Here is an 18,042-nt window from a genome sequence, read left to right on the forward strand (position 1 = left end):
GTAGATGTTGTATTAATGTTGTTTGTCTAAAAACAAGCTTGTTTAAGAACACTCTTTTGAGAACATTTTTCTAGTTCAGGTTAGTTATATTCACTCATGTAACTCATGGAGGTTTTGGGGGGGTTCTGAGGCAGATGCCAAAGTACTGCTTTATGGGACATGTCAAGTCTGACAAGTACAGACACAATATATGAGCACATCGTACTGTTTTCGTTCACTCCTGGGTGAACAGGTCCAGACACCCGTGGGTATGAGAAAGGAAAAGCTTTAAAAAAGGAATCTGTGTTGAAGGTTTTGGTCTGCTGCGTTTTGTTCTGGGGAACAAAAATGTGCAGCTGTTGCCTGCTTGACCTTAAATAGAGATGATCTGGGCTTTCTCCAGGGGGATTAGGAATCTACCACTAGAACATGTTTCTTTTCAGAAATTATTTAGAGATCCGGTTGATGTTTGGAATAATGTCTAAAATGAGACGTGTTGTACTTCAGCATACGAGCTCCTTTATTTAAATAATAATTATGAGACTTCTATTCACATTGGTAAGAATTTCCTGGATTATTTTTGCCTTTCTTGTGCTAGTTTTCAAAATTCCAGCTGTAGACACTGGCCACCTGTATAATCTGCAAAGAGTTTGAGGTGTCACTGTCTGGTCCACTGATAAACATGATTCTGTATAGAAATGGACTGCGACCCAAGTCCAATTGTTTATAATATACAGGTAAAGAAATTCAGTAGTGGAGTACTCAGAATACTCCTATGGAGTACTGGAATCAGTGAATTTTTTCATGATGCTGCTGCAGTTTTCTGTCACACTGCAAAAGTGCCTCTGTGATCTCACACAGCAGAAGTTCTGTGTTGAAATGTTTGGTTTAACAGTAACAAAAAACACACAGAGGGGAGATCTGCATGCTCCCACAAATGCGCATTAATTTGTGTGTATGTGGGACAGAGTAGCAGAGTTTGGTATTGAAGCTGAACTCTAAAATGAGATCTTTCTTTTTTGTAACCAGTAGTTTTCTGGCCTGATTCTATGATGGTTAATTTCTTGTAGTCATCCAGGTATTAGCAGATGTGGCTTACAGGACCCTTTTTAAGGTTCTCTAAAGAGAAAGGAGCTAATGTATCCTTCAGTTGCATTTGTGCTGTGAGCCTAATACATCCTAAAAGATGTTTTTCCCTCCTTTAAAAGTACAGAAAAATCAGTATTTTCAGTGCTGATGTGAATAGCATTCCAGAATCACACCAGATAGGGTGACAGCCTAATCGATTGAGAGGTAACTTTTTTTAAATGCATTTAAGATATTTTTTCTTGAATTTCATAGATTTACGACCATTTGCTTGTATATTTTACCTGATGGCTCCTTTAATGATTATCTGACTTCAGTGAATCTCACTCACATCCGTAGTCTCAAATCTATCTTCTGGGTTTATGTGGAGGAAGTTGCCTTTCTGAGGCTGCAGATGTTCCTGCTTTTGTATAGTGAGACTTATGGTCTTTGTTAGCGTTATAGCAAACAGCTCTGCTGAGAAATCTAGGCTTTGCATCATGTTATTTTCCTCTGGGACAAGACGTATTTATTTTCCTAACCATGGGACAGACGTTAAATTAGTTTGGTCTTCGCATTTTTTCCTTTTTTACAAGCAAGATGAAATTACTTTTTGAGGCAGCAGTTTATAAAGCATACCATTGCAAAGTGATTAGGAAAAAGTATAAAATAAATTAATAGAAAACTTGGTCTGAAATATTTCTCTTTTTGGAAATGGTGAATGCTCTGGTAGTAGTAGTCATCAGATTTGTTACTGACCAAAGGCATTTTTTGAAAGGTCCTCTTGAATATTTTTGTTTCAGTTGCTGTTACTGGCACAAATCTTAAATTATTAAAGTAGAGCACAGGGTGCAGAAGTGTGTCACGCCTGTTTATTGTCTTTGGTGCTTTGACCCAGTGTTAGAAGAGAAGGGAAACAAGAAGTTTTGCCTGGCTCTTGCTCTGAAAATTGGCTATGTCCTTCCTCTTCCCAAACCCCATTAGGAAACATTTATTTCATGTGGAGACAATACAATTAGCACAGATGACCCATGTAGCTGGTTTATTTTGCTACAAAATATTGACAGCACAAAAAGCTGTGTTCTTATAAATACCTGGTGGCTTTCACAGTGATGAAGTTTACCTTTTTACTAGGTTAATGAAGGTCAAATAATTTACTATAGTAGTTATCTTCAGTGATGCAAAGTGTCTTCAAAATAGCAACATGAGACAGGATAGGAAATTCAATGATCTTCTTTACAGGGAAGGTTCTTTATTTCTGTGAAATGCCTGGGAACACTGTATTTTAGTGCTTACTGGTGTCCTCAATTGGTTAAGCTGAACAATGTGCTTTAGGTGGTATGCCGAGATCCTTATACCTAAGAAACTGTGTTGAGTGTCTTTCAGATAAACTGTTCTGGGAAGCACTGAGATTAGTTGTGTTATTTGACATGTTGTGAGTGATGGATGAACAGCGGGACAAAGGCACATGAAGGAGAGATAAAGTTGGAAGACCACGTTTCAGTTGCCAAGTGGTGGTGCTGGATTATCTCCACTTGAAAGCGTAACTGCAGAATCGAGGAGAAATTATTGGGCTTTAGCTTTTGCTGCTACCTATCTTCAACTGAAAGTTGTCCTAACAGAAATGCATAAATATTGCCCAAATGATGACTGTTTTGGCATCATTTAGAAGTTGAAAGATTCTCTTGTGCAGATTATTGCAGTGATCACCCTCAGGTAGTGTGGAGGGGCAGCAGGTAGAGCAGTGGCCTCAATGGGGATCTTGCCTCATGGGGGTCTTCATTCAGATCAACATGCAGATGGCATAAATCAGGCTTTTAAAGCATTGTCAGGCTAATTTTCACATGGCCCTACTTTGAGAAGTGGGAGCCAGCAACATCTTTCTTTCTCTTGCTTGGTGTTACAGAATGGTGTATGTCTTTTCTTCACTTCTTCTTTCCATTGCTCTGAAGTCCGGGGTTTTTTTTTCCTCTTCCCTCTATTGAGTGACTATAAATAAGACTAATTCCCATGGTGAGCATCAGCTATCTATTGCTCAGTATCTTTGTTTCATGCAAATCATAGCTAAAACAGGGGAAAAAGCATTCAGCAAAAAAAGAACTCCAGAAAATTAGGATCCTGAATTTCATTACCTGAGAATTTGAGGTACAAAGCTTCATATTTTTCTTTATTCTGTTGCAGAATGTGCCAGATAAAAACATGGCTCTACTCCTTGGTTCAGACCAGCTCTGAGTAGCAAGAAGAGATTTCCTGGTCTTGTGGATATTTTCTGACTATGTGTTCTGTTTCAGGCAGCTGTTTTCTTATGAAAGTTCTGTTGTCAGTCACTGGAACATGGAAGCTTTGTCAAGTGTAGTGTCCAGACTATTTTGTCTGTAGCTTCCTGACCACTGAGGTGATGTGGAGAGCTTTTTTCCTGCTTTTATGCCCCATTCTTATAGAAGAAGCTATTTGCTTTTTTCCTCTTTTTGTGGCCTTCATTGAAAATTAATTGGTTCTATGGTTTTGATACAGTCCTCTGTATCAATTGGTTACGTGAGTACTTGGTATATCATTATTATTGACATTTCTGTGAATTAAAAAATGAAAACAAAAGTAGTTCATGCTGAAACATTAATTTTCCCACCTTCTAAATGAACCTACTTCAATCAACATATATTTTTTTTTTTTTTAGGTAGTGAGAGTCTCATTTGTCTTTGTTAAAACTGGGATTTCACTTACAAAATGGTTTCCGCACTGGAGAATCTGCTGTGTTTTGGTGCTCTTTGAAGAGACCAATTTTCTTTGTTCTTGTCTCAGTTTTCTCTCTGTAGAATAAGTCTAGTTTCCTTGTAAGTAACTTGGAGACCTACAAGTGACAAGTACTAATTGCTGGTGATGAAAATTATATTTATTTTTTTAGTGTGAACTTCTGCCATTTCTGCCTATATAAAGAAGGTGCTAGGGCTCCCCCAAGTTTATCTTGTAAGGAAGGAAAACACCTTCACACACTGACACGGATGTTTGGATGCACCCTTACATCATACTGCTGCTTTTGCTAGAGACAAGTGTGTTTCAAGTACCCCTCATAAACTCAAGTGGAAAAAGTTCAATCTGGATTGAAGCCAAACAGTTCAAATATCCGTCACTTACTCCACACACAAATTATGTGACTACCTTCCATGGTTGTGTGGTTGCTGTTTCACACACAGTGCAGTGTTAAATTAACAACATTTCTTCTGTTTATCAGTGATGCAGGTGTTTCAGGCTTGGATTTTCATATGTCTGACTTTTGAGATTCCAGGATTTGCCAGAGGTGCAGAGCTTCTATAAATGCATCTAAAATTCACAGAGTCATGCAAATACGTGGTGTCTCCTTGTGAGCTAAAAAATATATGTATAGTATTCCTTTTTTTTTTATTTTTCAAAATTCTGGGGCAAATGACTGAAATGTCTACGTGATGATACATCATATATGTGATGCTGTACAGGGATGGGGGTAGAATCCCTGCTTGAAGCAGGTTAACCTTCACAGTAGGTCCATGTACTGTTTTGCTTGGTTTGCTGGCTGAAACAGTTAGTTCTGTCTGGGAAGAATTTCTGGAGTTGAGACAGAAAACATTAGTATGCCTCTAATTTTCCCATTCATGGAAGTTTTTCAAAGTAGTCACCAATAAATGTAGATTAATACTGTACTCACATTGTGCAGCACTCTGATGGCCGCTGATCTTATTAACACTCTGCATGAGACTGTTTCAGTAGAGAACTCGATTTGGTCTTCCAGTGACCACTAAGGCAGCTTTACTAACTCCCCCCCCTTGCCACTGTTTATAGAGTATCCTTGTCTTTTTTTTCCTTGTTTTTTAAATCTATGTTCATGGTACTAAGAGCTGGAGAAGAACAAAGGTGTGTGTGAGAGGATGTCTTTGTTACTGCTAACAATTTTGGTTTATCAGCCTGAAAGGAAGTGGAAAAGAGTCTAATCATTCCTTCCCCATCAGCTATAATATGCGCAGAAGTTGCATGTGCAAAGCTTGAAGTGCACATGTTCCAGTAATTTCACTCCCTTTTTTCTGCAAGTGCTCATAGAGAACAGTTCTGGATTACTGTTTTTAAATAAAATGTACTTTCTTGAGTTTGTGGTAATAGTTGGATTTGTTCTAGTATAAATATTCTGAATGTTTCTGCTTTATTTTTGTGGGATTTTTCTTTTGTTTATTTTAAACTTCAGCTAATTGTGCTGAGTATGGCTCATGTTTCTTGTGAAGTCCTGAAAAGCTAAAGCAAATGGAACACAGGAAAGGAGGCTCAGTTTTCTGGTTTAGGGGCCAACACCCTTCACAGAATCTCAACAACTTCCATATGAAAAATCAAGACCCTGGATAAAGAATTTGCAGAGCATCACTTTTCTCCAGATGTATGCTCCTGCTTCACATTAAATCCACAGTGGCTTCCCTCTCTTTCAACATGTTTGCATATTTCATTAAGAGAATTTGGTGCTCTGTGCTTATAAGGTTTTTCTAAGTTTTCTTCTCCAATTACTGCGTAAGTGTGGGTTGTTGGTTTTTTTTCCTCTAATATTCACCCAAGTTGCTCTCTTTTTGTTACCTTCATTTTACAGGAGGACTCTGTGCAAGATGGATGGCCAGCTCTGCTCATCCTTGCAAAGTTTGTGCAGGCTGGCAAAAAATAGCTGCTTTTTTGCTTGCTTTCTAAGTCACTTTTTGCATCCACTTTAGCCATGAGCAGGCATAGTAAGTAATCATGAGCAATCAAGATTGGCATTCAGTAAATTGGTATTTGTAGGAATCAGCAGTGTATATTTAACTTAAAGGTTGTTATAAACGATCAGAACCTGGTTGAGGATGTCGGTTTTACATGTCCTTCATGATTGATTTTTGCCAACTGTTCCTTTTTTCTGAGCTACTTCTGTCAGTACTTGCCCATTGTAGTTCTCCAGGTTTCAGACAAAGAAACTAAACTTACTCTGTTCTGTCTTACTTGTACAGTTCATAAGTTTTTGTAGTGAATAACATGCCCTGATTTTGAGCACATAAAACAGTAGTGTTTTTGAATAACTGTAGTAACTTTGCTTTCCAGGACAGAATAAAAAGCAAAAAGAAATCATGAATTTACCAGTGAAACTTCAACTAAAGTTTAAAATAAAAAAAAAAAAAGTTGTTCTTGTGGAAGCTCCCTTTCATCTCCAAATGTTTAAAATTCTGTTTTATAGTAAAGAACATTTGAATTTCAATGCAGTGGGAAGATAAAATGAACACTTAATAAAACAAGTGCTTCTATACTTAGGAAAGACCCAGTTGTTATCAATGGAAAATTCCAGGCACTGTTGTTTTTAACGTCATATTAAGTGGCACCTAGAAGTGTTTTGTGTTCATAACATTTGCCAGAATATAAATGGAAAGGATTTATGACAAAAATAATATTGGTGTTGCATGGAGTATTAAGGAATGTTATAAGAACACATAAAAGCAAGCGAAGTGTGGTTGTTGAGGGGAAGATAGGCAGAGGAGGGTGTATCATCATCCCCTGTGCAGCTCCTGGAGTGCTGGTTTCACCCTTCAGGAACGTAGGGGCTTAGGGGACAGAGATGAGGAGTCAGGAAAGGCAGGGGGGACTGCTGGGTGGCTGCAGCCTCTTCTGGGAGACTGCCCTTTACTCTTCCCTAACAGCAGGCATCCCTAGGGATCGTGCAAACTCTTGCCAGAGTAAATCTATTTCTTCTTTGTCCTTGGAGGCTTTTGCACAGTACCATCAGGGATGCTAGAAGGAACAAAACCTTGCCAGTTAAGCAGTGACCAAAATTCCAGTTCCCTTCCCTTGCAAATCCCCTGCTATATTTCTGCTTTATTCCGGATCCCCTGCTGACTGCAGATTCTGAACACACAGGGATCTTACACATGCAGTCTCTGCCTGTAGGCTAGGACTGTGCTGCTGCTCCTGTGTATGCTGTCATGATTCATAGACCCAACACAGGGAGGATTATTTTGAAAATAAAGTGCAGGAGGCTTTTGGTTTTATTCTGTTATGCCATCTTCCTATGCAAGTTCCTTTTCTTGAACTGATTGCTTACCTAAACACCAGGTCTTGGCCAGTAACTTAACGTCGTCATTGCAGCTGCATAATAGGGTTTTTTTCAGAAGCTTGGAAAATGCTCAGTCTGTACACTGATACTTTGGAAGGGTTTGGCAGTGCCTGTAGTTGAGATAATTCAGCTTGTGGTCGTGTTCGTACTAATCCAGCACAGAGCTGTGCCATTGCAAAATGTGTTGTCTTGTACACTGCTTTCCCACTTAAGAGTGTGTGCCCGTGCTAGATCTCACATGGCCCTCAGTGCAGTGAATTGGTAAGAGTGACTGAGATGCAAATAACCCTCATGTGTGTGGGACTGCTGGGGCTGTCGGGAGGGAGCTGAAAGGTATGAATGTTTGAAGTGGTGAGAAGAGGCAGGAGAACAGGCCCCCTCCCTTTGATAGCAGTGTACATTTGTGCCACATTTAAGTGACCATGCGGTTGCTATCAAAGCCCTGTAGCTATGCCATCAGCAAAAAATCTCTGCTTGTTTTTTATTTATTTAAGATTTTTTTTCCTCCATGGTGAATAGCTACCTGACCTTAGCCTTTGTTTTCTCCCATCTCTTGTCGTATCCCAGCAACCGTGTACTTGCAATGCTTTGCTCTTAATTCCTTTGTAAGCTGTTGTGCAAAGGGATCGTGTCTTTCTCCCTTGTTGTGATTATCAGACCTGACCTTGATGAAGTTCAGGAGCCTCAGCTGCAGTATAAACAATGTTGGGGAAGAAGTAAATATACAAATACCAGTAAATTGCAGGACTGTCAGATTACTCTCAGGGTTATGAGAGTAAAATCTGTGAGGTCGGAATTAAGTGTGTTGCCCTGTGTGCAATGGGGGTTTCATTTGTGAAGCAAGTTTGAACAAATGTGTTAGTAGAAGTGTAATGACTAGAGGGAGTGCTGCCTTTAGGAGGCATGTGAATGCTATTACTGTTTATTCTTCTCCATTTTGAAAACTTTCCACTTTCTCAAAGTTTATGATGATAGTGGTGGTGTCTGTAAATAGCATTAGCATTTTAATTTTTTATTGGAAAATCTTTAAGAAGTCATAGAACAGATACAGCATCCGTGCAGCTCAGCTCTGGCTGTATATCTTCGAGGTGATCCCTTCTAAAATTAATTCTGGTTCTTGAATTTTTGTTGATGAGGTTGGTGCCTAACTGATTATTCTGTTCTTGGCATAATGTACTCAGTGTGTTGTTAGGCACATGAATGCATTATTTAATCCTAACTCAGAGGAAGTCCTGATGTGTCATCAAGTAAGGACTGGCTTGCCCTTTAATTCCTAAGCTTCATCCAGTGCAGATTCTAAAATCTTAAAATTTGGATCTTCTCTCAGTCGTTTGTGATATGCTTTTGCTGCTTTTCTCCATCTCTTCAGTTGGTTTGATGGACTTTTTTTGTTGTTGTTTGCTCGTTTTTTGTTTGTTTATTTTCTTCTGATACTCCTATCCCAGATCGCCATATGTCAATTTCCATTCCATCAACCTTAGTTTACATGGACTCTCAACCTAGGAAACATGGTATTTGTTGTCTGATTTCATGTATCTTCAGCCTTTGTGATATTTAGCTCTTTATTATAAATCATTCTAAGCTTTTTAGCCATCAAAGTTTCTCTTCTTAGGACATGTTTTACTGTTCCAGTGACTTTCTGGTTCCTCACATTGTATTACCAGACATATTCTTGCAACTGGGTTTATGCCAGAGCTGTTTAGAGTCACTGCTTTATCCTTTCCTTCACCCCCTTTTTCTGTAACCTGACATCCCATATACAGGCAATCCTGAACTTGCATTAAGCTGATTTTCAGGCAGGTTAAATTGTCAACTCCTCTCAAGTGTATTTTCCCTGTGGTCTCTCTTGTATTAACTACTTTGCAGGCTGCATGTCTGAATGAAGTATGTGTTTGTGATTTTTTTCCAAACCTTATTGATTTTTATTTTGCTGTTGGCAGTGCTAACCTCTCTACAATACACCTGTATTTTTGAGTACCTCACCATTTGATGGTGTTTCAGTGTTGATTTTAATGATATTTTTCACATTAAAGAAATTCCCCAAAGAACAGCACATACCATGACTGGAATAAAAGTGCAAGGGCATGATTAGATGTTCTTTCCCCCATGACTGCTGGAAATTTGTGAAAGCATAGGCAAAAAGTGATACAGCCTAGGTGTTGCTGCCAAGAATTGTAGTGATTGTATCCTGCTGAGCAGAAACACTATCTTCCCTAAAAGGCAAAGATGGAGCAGAGTAGAGAGCAGTAGGTGGTGAGGTACAGATACCACAAATTATAAATTCTTGTCTGTAGTCTTTTTTCTGCCCAGGTCAGAGTCTTTTACAGTGTGGAGGATTCATCTTTGTAGCTGTGTTTCTAGTGCATTTCTGCAATGCACAGCCTTTCTGTGTAAGTCATTCCTTAAAAGAGGGCCTTATTCCATGGTTGCAGTTTTCTGTGGCTTTTCTTGCCTGACAGCCACCATCCCTGTCATGTTTCACCTGCAAAAGGATGAATGATCTTTTGAGATTGTCTCAATTATGGGAGCTGTTCTGACCTGATATTGATCTTAGGAAGAAATCTGTGTGAGGAGGAAGGGATGGGTGAATCATTTTTCCTTACCTAGAGTGTGGAGCAGTTACAGAGCTCCTCAGTGGCTTCTGCTCTGCCTGTACAGATTTAAACCTTTTCCTATCACAAGTGACCCATAGGCAGGAGGCATCTCCAGGACAAGAGGACATTTGGGCTTGCTGCTGCCTCCTCCACCTCTGCTTTCTCCCACATTATCCATCCAGTGCTGTCCCTGAGGCGCAGCCTGAGCGGTCACCCGTATTTGTTTCCTCAGCTGTCAGTCAGAAAAGGAATCCTTAGCTCCTGCTAACATTGCTTGTGTTGATTCTTTGCCTTGGATTAGCTGTGGATGCAAGGAATTCTCTTTCTGTTGAGTAATGCCTGTTAAATGCAGCAAGAGAGGAATGATCCCTATGGACAGGAGTTTATGATAGAGTAGGGCAGTGTAAGCAGTTTTCCAGAAGGAATCGCTCACCTGGCATAATTCTTGGTGCTCTGCTAGTTGTTAGTAATGGACTGCGAACATTTACAGTTTTGAGTATGGACAGCACTAAATTATTTAAGCTGTGACTTTAATGAAAAAACTCTTTCAAATCGATTGGGGTTTTGGGGGGCGTTGTTTGGTTTTTGGGGTTTTTTTGAGATTAAGTATTGTGTTGACATTTTCAGACTTTACTTTGTGATGTAGTAAATGTCATCATCAGACATGATACAGCATGTTACATGTGAAATGATGGGCTACTCTGTGTGCTGAGACCCTGATCTGCTTCAGGCAGAAACTATGGGCATGTTTGAGAAGATAATTTTAATTAGCACAATTCAAAACCCAGCCATATTTGATCTAAGTTATCTAAATGTTGTTACAGTCCATCCACAGAAAAATTGTTTTTCCACTGACAATAAGCATGAAACTATCAGTCAGCAATGTCTGTTTCAGCAGTAAGTATTTGCATCTAGGTTAGTACAGCAAAGATTTCTTAGTTTGTTTTTTTTCCCCAGCAGCTGAGTTTGCCTCAACGGTGACTTGAAGGTTTGCCAAGCCTCTGTCACAAAACAAGCTAGTGAGAACCTTTGGATGTTACTTTGCAAAGGATACTGTTCTAACTGAACACATGTTCTCAGGACAAGGCTGATACTCTCAGAAGAGGTGCCAGGTGACAAAAATAGTTGTATTTTGTAGGACAGATAGAAAAGAATGCTGTGTCTTTCCAGATGGTATTTTGTTTTGTAGCTGTGGACGATTCAAGTTAAGGGCTTGGAGTTGTGGATGGCTTTCTAAATATGACTCCTGGAAGTGTATCTGGTCTCACTATTTGGTTTGATATCCTTAGGAGACAAGATACTCAAACGTAAGCGGGCTGCCTGTGTGTTACCACACAATTCAAAGCAGCTAGAAAGCTTTTTGTAGTAGTCAACACCATGTGCTCATAAATGAGTGAAGTGTCTTGTTATTTTGGGAAGTGCTAAGAAGTATTTTTAGTATATTCTTTTTATTTTTTTATAATTGGATGAAACATGATATCAGAATCAAACATTTTGTCTTCATTTGTTCAGAGTGAAAAATAGAAGCACACAATTTTAATATAAAGTAATATTTTATTTGCTGTTACATATGTGTATACAGCTTGTATATACTCCATAGGATTGGGTATACGCCAAAGCTTAAGCATCTCAGTAAGTAATCTATGGAGACTTTATGTTTTAGATTTAATAAAAACCCCAGACTGACACACTATTGTTGGCATACAATTCACAAAATATTGCTCTGTTCTTAACTTTGCAAAACTCATTGCATTGCTTCTCAGCAGCTACAATATTTGACTTGTATACTTACTTATTTTACCATATTTAAAGGGGTTTTTTTCCAACTTCGGTGCAAATTAATGTTTGCAGAGGTGCTAGATGGAAATAAAGGGTTTGCATTGAAAAATTCTCTTAAAGAAACCACCAGTGACTTCCAGAATGTCTTCATTCTTGAGACAGATTTGTATTTAAATTGCTGTCTTTAATCTCTTCATTTTTATAGTTCAATTTTAAAGACAAAATTAATCATGCTCAATAAATTGATTTGGCTTTATAAAGCCATATATTTCCTGTTCCTCATGTCAAATGCTTGTGAGTGTTCTCTGGAGTAGAGAAAGAAATTCTGGCTCTGAGAAGTAAAGATTGAATCCCAGCTGCAGTAAGGACTGTGTCTTTTTTCTCTTTTGACTGTAGTGTAGTGGTGTTGAGGTGGATGTAGGAAAGCATTAATCAGCACTATAGTGGGAAAAACAAAGGAAAAAGTTCATAACATGAAGTTCAGTGATAGTTCCTGATGTCACTTTGTACTGCATGACATGGCGTGGGTCACTGTGAGACTTTACCTGGAATAGGTTTGTGCTGGTGCCTCTCAATTCAGCCAGCCATATGTGTAACTAATACAGAACAGTATGTGGGAATCCCACGGTATTCTGTAAGCACCAAAGATGACTGTGAAGTGATGTGGTCTGGATGGAGCAACCCAGGCAAAATAAACTTCTAAGCTGTAAAGACTCTACATATGTGTTACTTTCCTGAGTTTATTAGATCACTGGCGAAACAAAACAAAAAAAATATTATATCACCAGTTCAGATTTTGTTCTTAATTGGTGTGCAGTATTTAATGTGTAGAACTGTTGATGGTTTTTGTGGTCAGCTTTTGTTTGTTTTTTTAATTATTCATAACTGATTTTACTATTGAAGCTCTCCAGTTTGTTAAGCAAAAGAAATATTCCCTGAAGCAGATAAATTGGACCTGGGGGGATGAGGGGTGAGGTGGGGGCATAACAGTCTTGAAAGATTTTTACAAATTTTAAGTCTTGTCATCTTACCTAATTTTAGGTTCTGAATTCAAAGGAATTAAATGTGCAGAAACACATCAGTGACCAAGCTAGGGATTGAACTGAAGTAAACTGAATGGGAAGAAATACTTTTTAAAGTTACAGAAGCAATTGTAATTGTGGGGAATTGGTGTGCGAGGGCGTACTGACCCCCGGGATCCGGCTAGCTAGTGAGGGGCGAAGGCCAGCACCCCTGCACATCTAAAACCAGCCCCCCTCGGCGTCTTTGGCCTTGGGCTGAGCTGGGAGGTGGCTCGGAGCGGCACGAGTGTGAGATGAATTAGGAGGCGACCACTTGCTGAAGGTAGGCTGTCGGTTTTATTACAGAGGCACCAACAAGGAGGGGAAACACCCAGCAAATGGCCCCGAACAGGGGGCCACACAGGGTTTTTAAGGGAAAAAAGGGGGAAAAGGTAGGGAAACCCAGCTAGCCAATAATAATACATATTTTGAGGTCCTAAACATAATTGACATACCTAAATAACCAACTAATATTAAGCAAAGGAGGGGCTCCGGGGCGGCAGCCAACTATAACCCCCAGAGAGAAGAAGGTTCTCGAAACTTGGGAGGAGAAAGGGAGTGATTGACTTAACCCAGGGAGGAAACGACTTTCACTTATAAGGGAAACCAGGGGAGGAGCAATTACATATCGGCAACTATGAATAGCGGTTGCTATAGCAACTTAGCTGGCAGGCTAACGGTGGCGGGAAAGAAGGGGGAACGAAACCATTTTACACATAATAGGGGAGAACAATACATAAATTGGGGGAATAACACCAGAAACTTAACAACACACTACAACAAATTGGGTCCTGACTTTAGTACCTCATGGTATTATTGGGGTTTAAGTAATGAATTCTTTCCATTCAGTATTATAATCCACAGTAAAACTTTGACCAGAAGCATGCAGTGCTTGGCAATTGTTTAACTTATTTTAACTGTTGATCATATGTCTTGGTCTTAATACAGTTTGTTGTAATTTCGGATGAAATTTAAAACATTGTGGTGCTATAAAAGAAAAAAGAGCTTAAAGTACTTCTTTTTAAAATAGCCATGTTTTCACTTTTTTTCCTTCTGCTCTTTTTCAAAAACATAGAAAGACAGCATTGTCCAGGATGTTTCTCAGAAAATAAAGAGTTATCGCTTTTCAGTGATTCAAAAAACTGGTGAAAGATTAAATGATATTTCATGGCAGCTGATGCTGGGACTCCTCAGCTTGATCTCAGAAGCTCTAGCTTAAACCTTCCCTTATGTGAATTCTGATGCAAATATTTGTAATAAATTTGTCATAAATACTTTCTTGGTTAAGTGTGCCAGTTTTTTCACTTCTCTTCCAAAGCATGGTGTTGTTGGTTCATATTTAGGTCAGTTTTTGCCCTCAGTTTGTGGCAAGACATGAAGCCTAGTTTTTTGTGAAAATCATTAGAAAGCCTGAAACCTATTACTTGTGAAGGTTGTATTTCCTTACAATTTAACCAGATTCCCATATTCTGTATTTAAGTGCGCACACATCAAGGGAAATGTCTCTTTCCCTGTAAAGAGAAAACTGTTATGGGCAGGAGTTGAACAGGGCAGTGGTGACTGTTACCTGCCGTTACCAGCAGGTCTGAGCTTACCCAGCCCTGCCCTTTCAAGTGCTGCAAGGATTGCAGCAGGATATGATAGGAACGCTTTATGCTCTTCCTCTTGATGAGATAGTTAATTCTAAGTGAGCTTTTCGTTCCAAACTGCTTTCAGAGCTATGAATTGTTTAGTAGAGAAATTATAACATCAGTGACACTGGACTGAAGTTTGTTTCCAGAAATTGTTTATAAATCCAGTTGTTTTGTACAAAGCAAATCTGAATTAAACTGAAAAACAGTCCTTAGGTTTCTGTAAGAGGAAACCACTTTGTAAATGCTGTAATATGTAGCACATTATTTACTTTCACTGTTTTGGGGCCTAATCCTACAATTGTTTTATGCAGGTTTCACCTGGAACATCTCGTTCAAGTTACCCAGCTACCAGCTATCAGGACTCGAGCAACTGGGAGTCTCTAATGAAAATAAAAGAAGGGCTGCTAAGACAGAAGGAGTTTGTGATTGATAGGTAAGTACCCAGCTCCTGCTGCATTAATTAGATTAGATGATGAAGTAAAAGCTACAGTGTAAAAGCCGGCTTTCAGGAGAGCTACTTGGAAAAGTTGTTAGGTTTCAGTCCAGCCACTATTTATGCACAAGTATGTAGGAGCTAATCCTGCTAGGAGAGAAGACTGGCAGCTGGCCTAAAGTCTTACGCAAAGTTCGAAATGTATTTAGGAGGTTTAGTGCCTATGGAGTGGAAAAGGAGCAGTGAGCCCAAGAGCCACTTCTGCTGTCAGGTTCCCCTCTTAGCTTCTCTCCAGGCTACACGTTTGTATAGGACATCTTTCTGCTTGTAAGGGAGTTCCAAGGTGGAAATTGGTCAGCTTCATTGTGCTGATTTTCTTTTCCATCACAAGTACAGAAATATTTGAAGCCAGTTGATAAAACTTTGAGGAACTGGCCTTTGTAGTAATATACAGCAGTAAAGTCCTATCCAAGTCCTCATACAAAAAACTGGTTAAAAAAGACATAAATCATTAAATCCAGAATCTTTATGCCAATAAATATATAAGCTTGTGTTAAAATTCCTGTCAATCTGAATGGGCCTTAATAGCAACTCACTTCCCAAACTCACAGTTTCTAGTACCAGGAGGATTAGGCTTGTGCAAGATCTGTTCATTCCTCTATTGCAACAGAATGAGGCATTGCAGTGGCTGAAGGTGTTTCTGTCCCTTAGCACTCTGGCCAGTAGCTGTGGTGGCTTTTCAGCAATCGCTGAAGTTGTCACTGGGTTCCCCAGTCGGATCTAGGATGTTAGCATGGGTTTACCTGCTGCTGCAGCAAAGATGGCACAGTTAGGAACTGAGGCATGGGCTCACCATCCCACTCTGCCAGCTCTCCTGCAGATCTCCTAAGGGGATAAGAAGTTAAAATGGAAACATCTTTGGCTGTTGTTTACATCTACTCTGTCAGAGCCTTTTGATCAGCTGCTTAAAGGCCATCTAAATTACAGTGGGTTTTTTCAGGCTTGCTGAGTCAGTAGTAATGCTGCAGTAGCAAACCTGCAGCCCAGCTCCTGGGGTCTGGGCTGTCAGCAGTGTTTGTGAGCGCATTGCTCATGATGGCTGGGGTGGTCTTCTGTAGGAGGATAGAATATAAGCAAATAAAGGTAGCACAGAAGGTAATCTTACCCCTAAGAAGTTGCAGCTGAGCAAATCATTAAAGATCAGGAGCAGGCCTGACTTTAACAGGCCACACCTGTAGCAAATAAGAAGAAGAGTGCTATAAAAGAGTGGATTGGTTGGATGAGGGAATTGGAGTCAGTTGGCCACTGTGAGAAGGAAGAGTCAATGCCTGGAGGAGCTGTCCGTGAGAATGATCAAGGAGGTATGAAACTCTTGTAATAAGGGGGCAACAATATGGAACCCTTGCAGTGTAATGACAACAGTCTTCAGTTGTCTAAGCCTCTGCTGGGCTTACTGTCCTGTGTGCTCTATATGAAGGCTTGTTACACACTGGCAGCTGAAAATGCAGTTGGTGTTGCTCTTCTCATGCTGAAAGTGTGTTTACAGTCAAGGAAGTAGTTTCTGAAATGACTGCAACCTGGGCTGCCTGCTAATATTACCTGATACTGTCCATGTGGAGGAAGAAAAGCTTATTTCTTGATACCCAGTGATGGTGTGCTGGTTCTTTTTTTGTACAAGTAATTTCTTTTGTGTGACTTTCTGATAATGAATACAGTTCCTTCAGGATTTCTCACCAGAAGTCTGCTTAGATAATTTCTTTTCATTCAGCTGAAAAGGAAACATGCAATTTGGAAGCTATTGAAATGGAACAGACCACTTAGTGATGTTACATATTCAAGTAGATACTTGGTGTTAAATACTGTTATTTGTAATAATGCAGTGTAACAGAACAGGCTCTTCTTTGAATATTGAATTTCCATTTGAGCAAAATATTTGTCTAAAAGGTATTTTAAAATGAAATAAAAACATCAGTGGATTTGTATTTTCAAGATTAATACAAATTGATGTTGCATATTTACAAAGTTTTAACATCAGATTGTTCAGGGTTTTTTTTAAAGAGATAGTGCTTTCTGTGATACATAAAAATACTTTTGGTTTCACTCATGAGGAAAATGGTATATATCTGCTGTGCAAAAACCTTGAAATAGAACTCCATTAAGAAGCACTAGTGTTACATTTCTTATTAGATGGGGTGTTAATAGGCTTAGGTGTGAAAACTACCTTTCTTCAAGGCACAAAGCAGCACTAAATGAAAATGTGGTGTTACCTTCATTTAGCACGTGGGAGCACTGGGCCTTCTTGCGCTGAGTTTAGAATGGTATTTGGGAGTAAACCTAAGTATTCTAGCTCTTGGTCTTCCTGAGCTTAATTTAAACTTCTTTTCAGAGTCTGAATTTCTTTGGGAGTAGCAACCTAAAATAAAAAAACATAAAGTTTGCTAAAGTGTAGTTAATTCAACATGGTGGTAGCTAAACTGCAGAATAAAATTTGTTTTGGACAAATGGAGAAGAAAGTAATTTGTTGAATGAGGTTAGGTAGGAGGTGTTTGCTGAGAGGGCTCTTTGTACATGTGGTTTTCACAGAGTTATAAAAGATGCAGTTTCCTTAAGTTGTATGCTGAATTCACAATCTAGTAGTTGAGAGGACAGTAGCTCAGGAGAGCTCTGTGAACCTCCTGCTGCCTGCTAGCCAGAGGAGCGGGACAGCAGCTGGCACGGTGCCCCAGACCCAGCTGTGTGCTGCTGGCAAGTGTGAGGAACAGCTGGATGGAAAGAGGCACACTAGCAATGCCTCCCTCCTGCCCTTGTCACCAGCCTCCCGTTCATCCACAGGGTCATTAACCCTTTTTTTTTTAAGGTTAAACACTCTTTTGTTGGGAATTGTACTGGTGTCCCACTTATTGAGGAAGTGGAGGAGATTAACATCACGCACCTTGTTCTTCATAGCAGTGCTTATTAAATCTGTTGATATGTAGGAAGTGGATGCTCTGTACAGAGTAGTATCTTTAGGCTGTTGTACCTTGGTCTTGTTAAAAAAGGGAGAAAGAGCAGAAGCAAAGTGAAACATGCTGCCTGCTTTCCTTCTTTCCACACAAAAATAAAAAGGAAAAAAAAAATTGGCTTTTCTAGATTAGATTATTAAATTTCCTTCTTTTGCATTGGAAATCTACCAGATAGGAATAGTAGCAAGTAAGTTTCTAATACTTAAAAAACAATTCAAGAAGTAATGCTTAACAGTTTGAATCATAATATTTGGATACTTTGGTGTGTCACTAGAAATGCAAACATTTTTAAGTTTTTAAAATCCCAAAGAGCCACTTGAGCCTGAGAATAGAACAAGTACCTTGATTTTCAATCTGTATGCTGTGTTGAACAGGTTTAGTAATAGATAAACTAAGTTGATGTATTTTGTGTA

At 39.3% G+C, this 18,042-nt stretch overlaps 1 protein-coding gene across 4 annotated transcripts in view; it reads left to right on the plus strand.

Annotated features, from left to right (window-relative positions):
- Positions 1-18,042, plus strand: part of CEP85L (centrosomal protein 85L) — a 136,585-nt gene that overhangs the window by 94,225 nt on the left and 24,318 nt on the right. For all 4 annotated transcript variants that reach the window (XR_003381600.2, XM_005492607.4, XM_014271053.3 and 1 more), the window contains exon 4: positions 14,506-14,627. Coding sequence is in view for 3 of the 4 variants with exons in the window: in XM_005492607.4 (XP_005492664.2) it covers positions 14,506-14,627 (122 nt within the window). In the remaining variant the exon portion in view is untranslated. The remainder of the gene's footprint in view (positions 1-14,505; positions 14,628-18,042) is intronic.

The sequence above is a fragment of the Zonotrichia albicollis genome, chromosome 3 (assembly GCF_047830755.1).
Source record: "Zonotrichia albicollis isolate bZonAlb1 chromosome 3, bZonAlb1.hap1, whole genome shotgun sequence".
Classification (NCBI taxonomy): domain Eukaryota; kingdom Metazoa; phylum Chordata; class Aves; order Passeriformes; family Passerellidae; genus Zonotrichia; species Zonotrichia albicollis.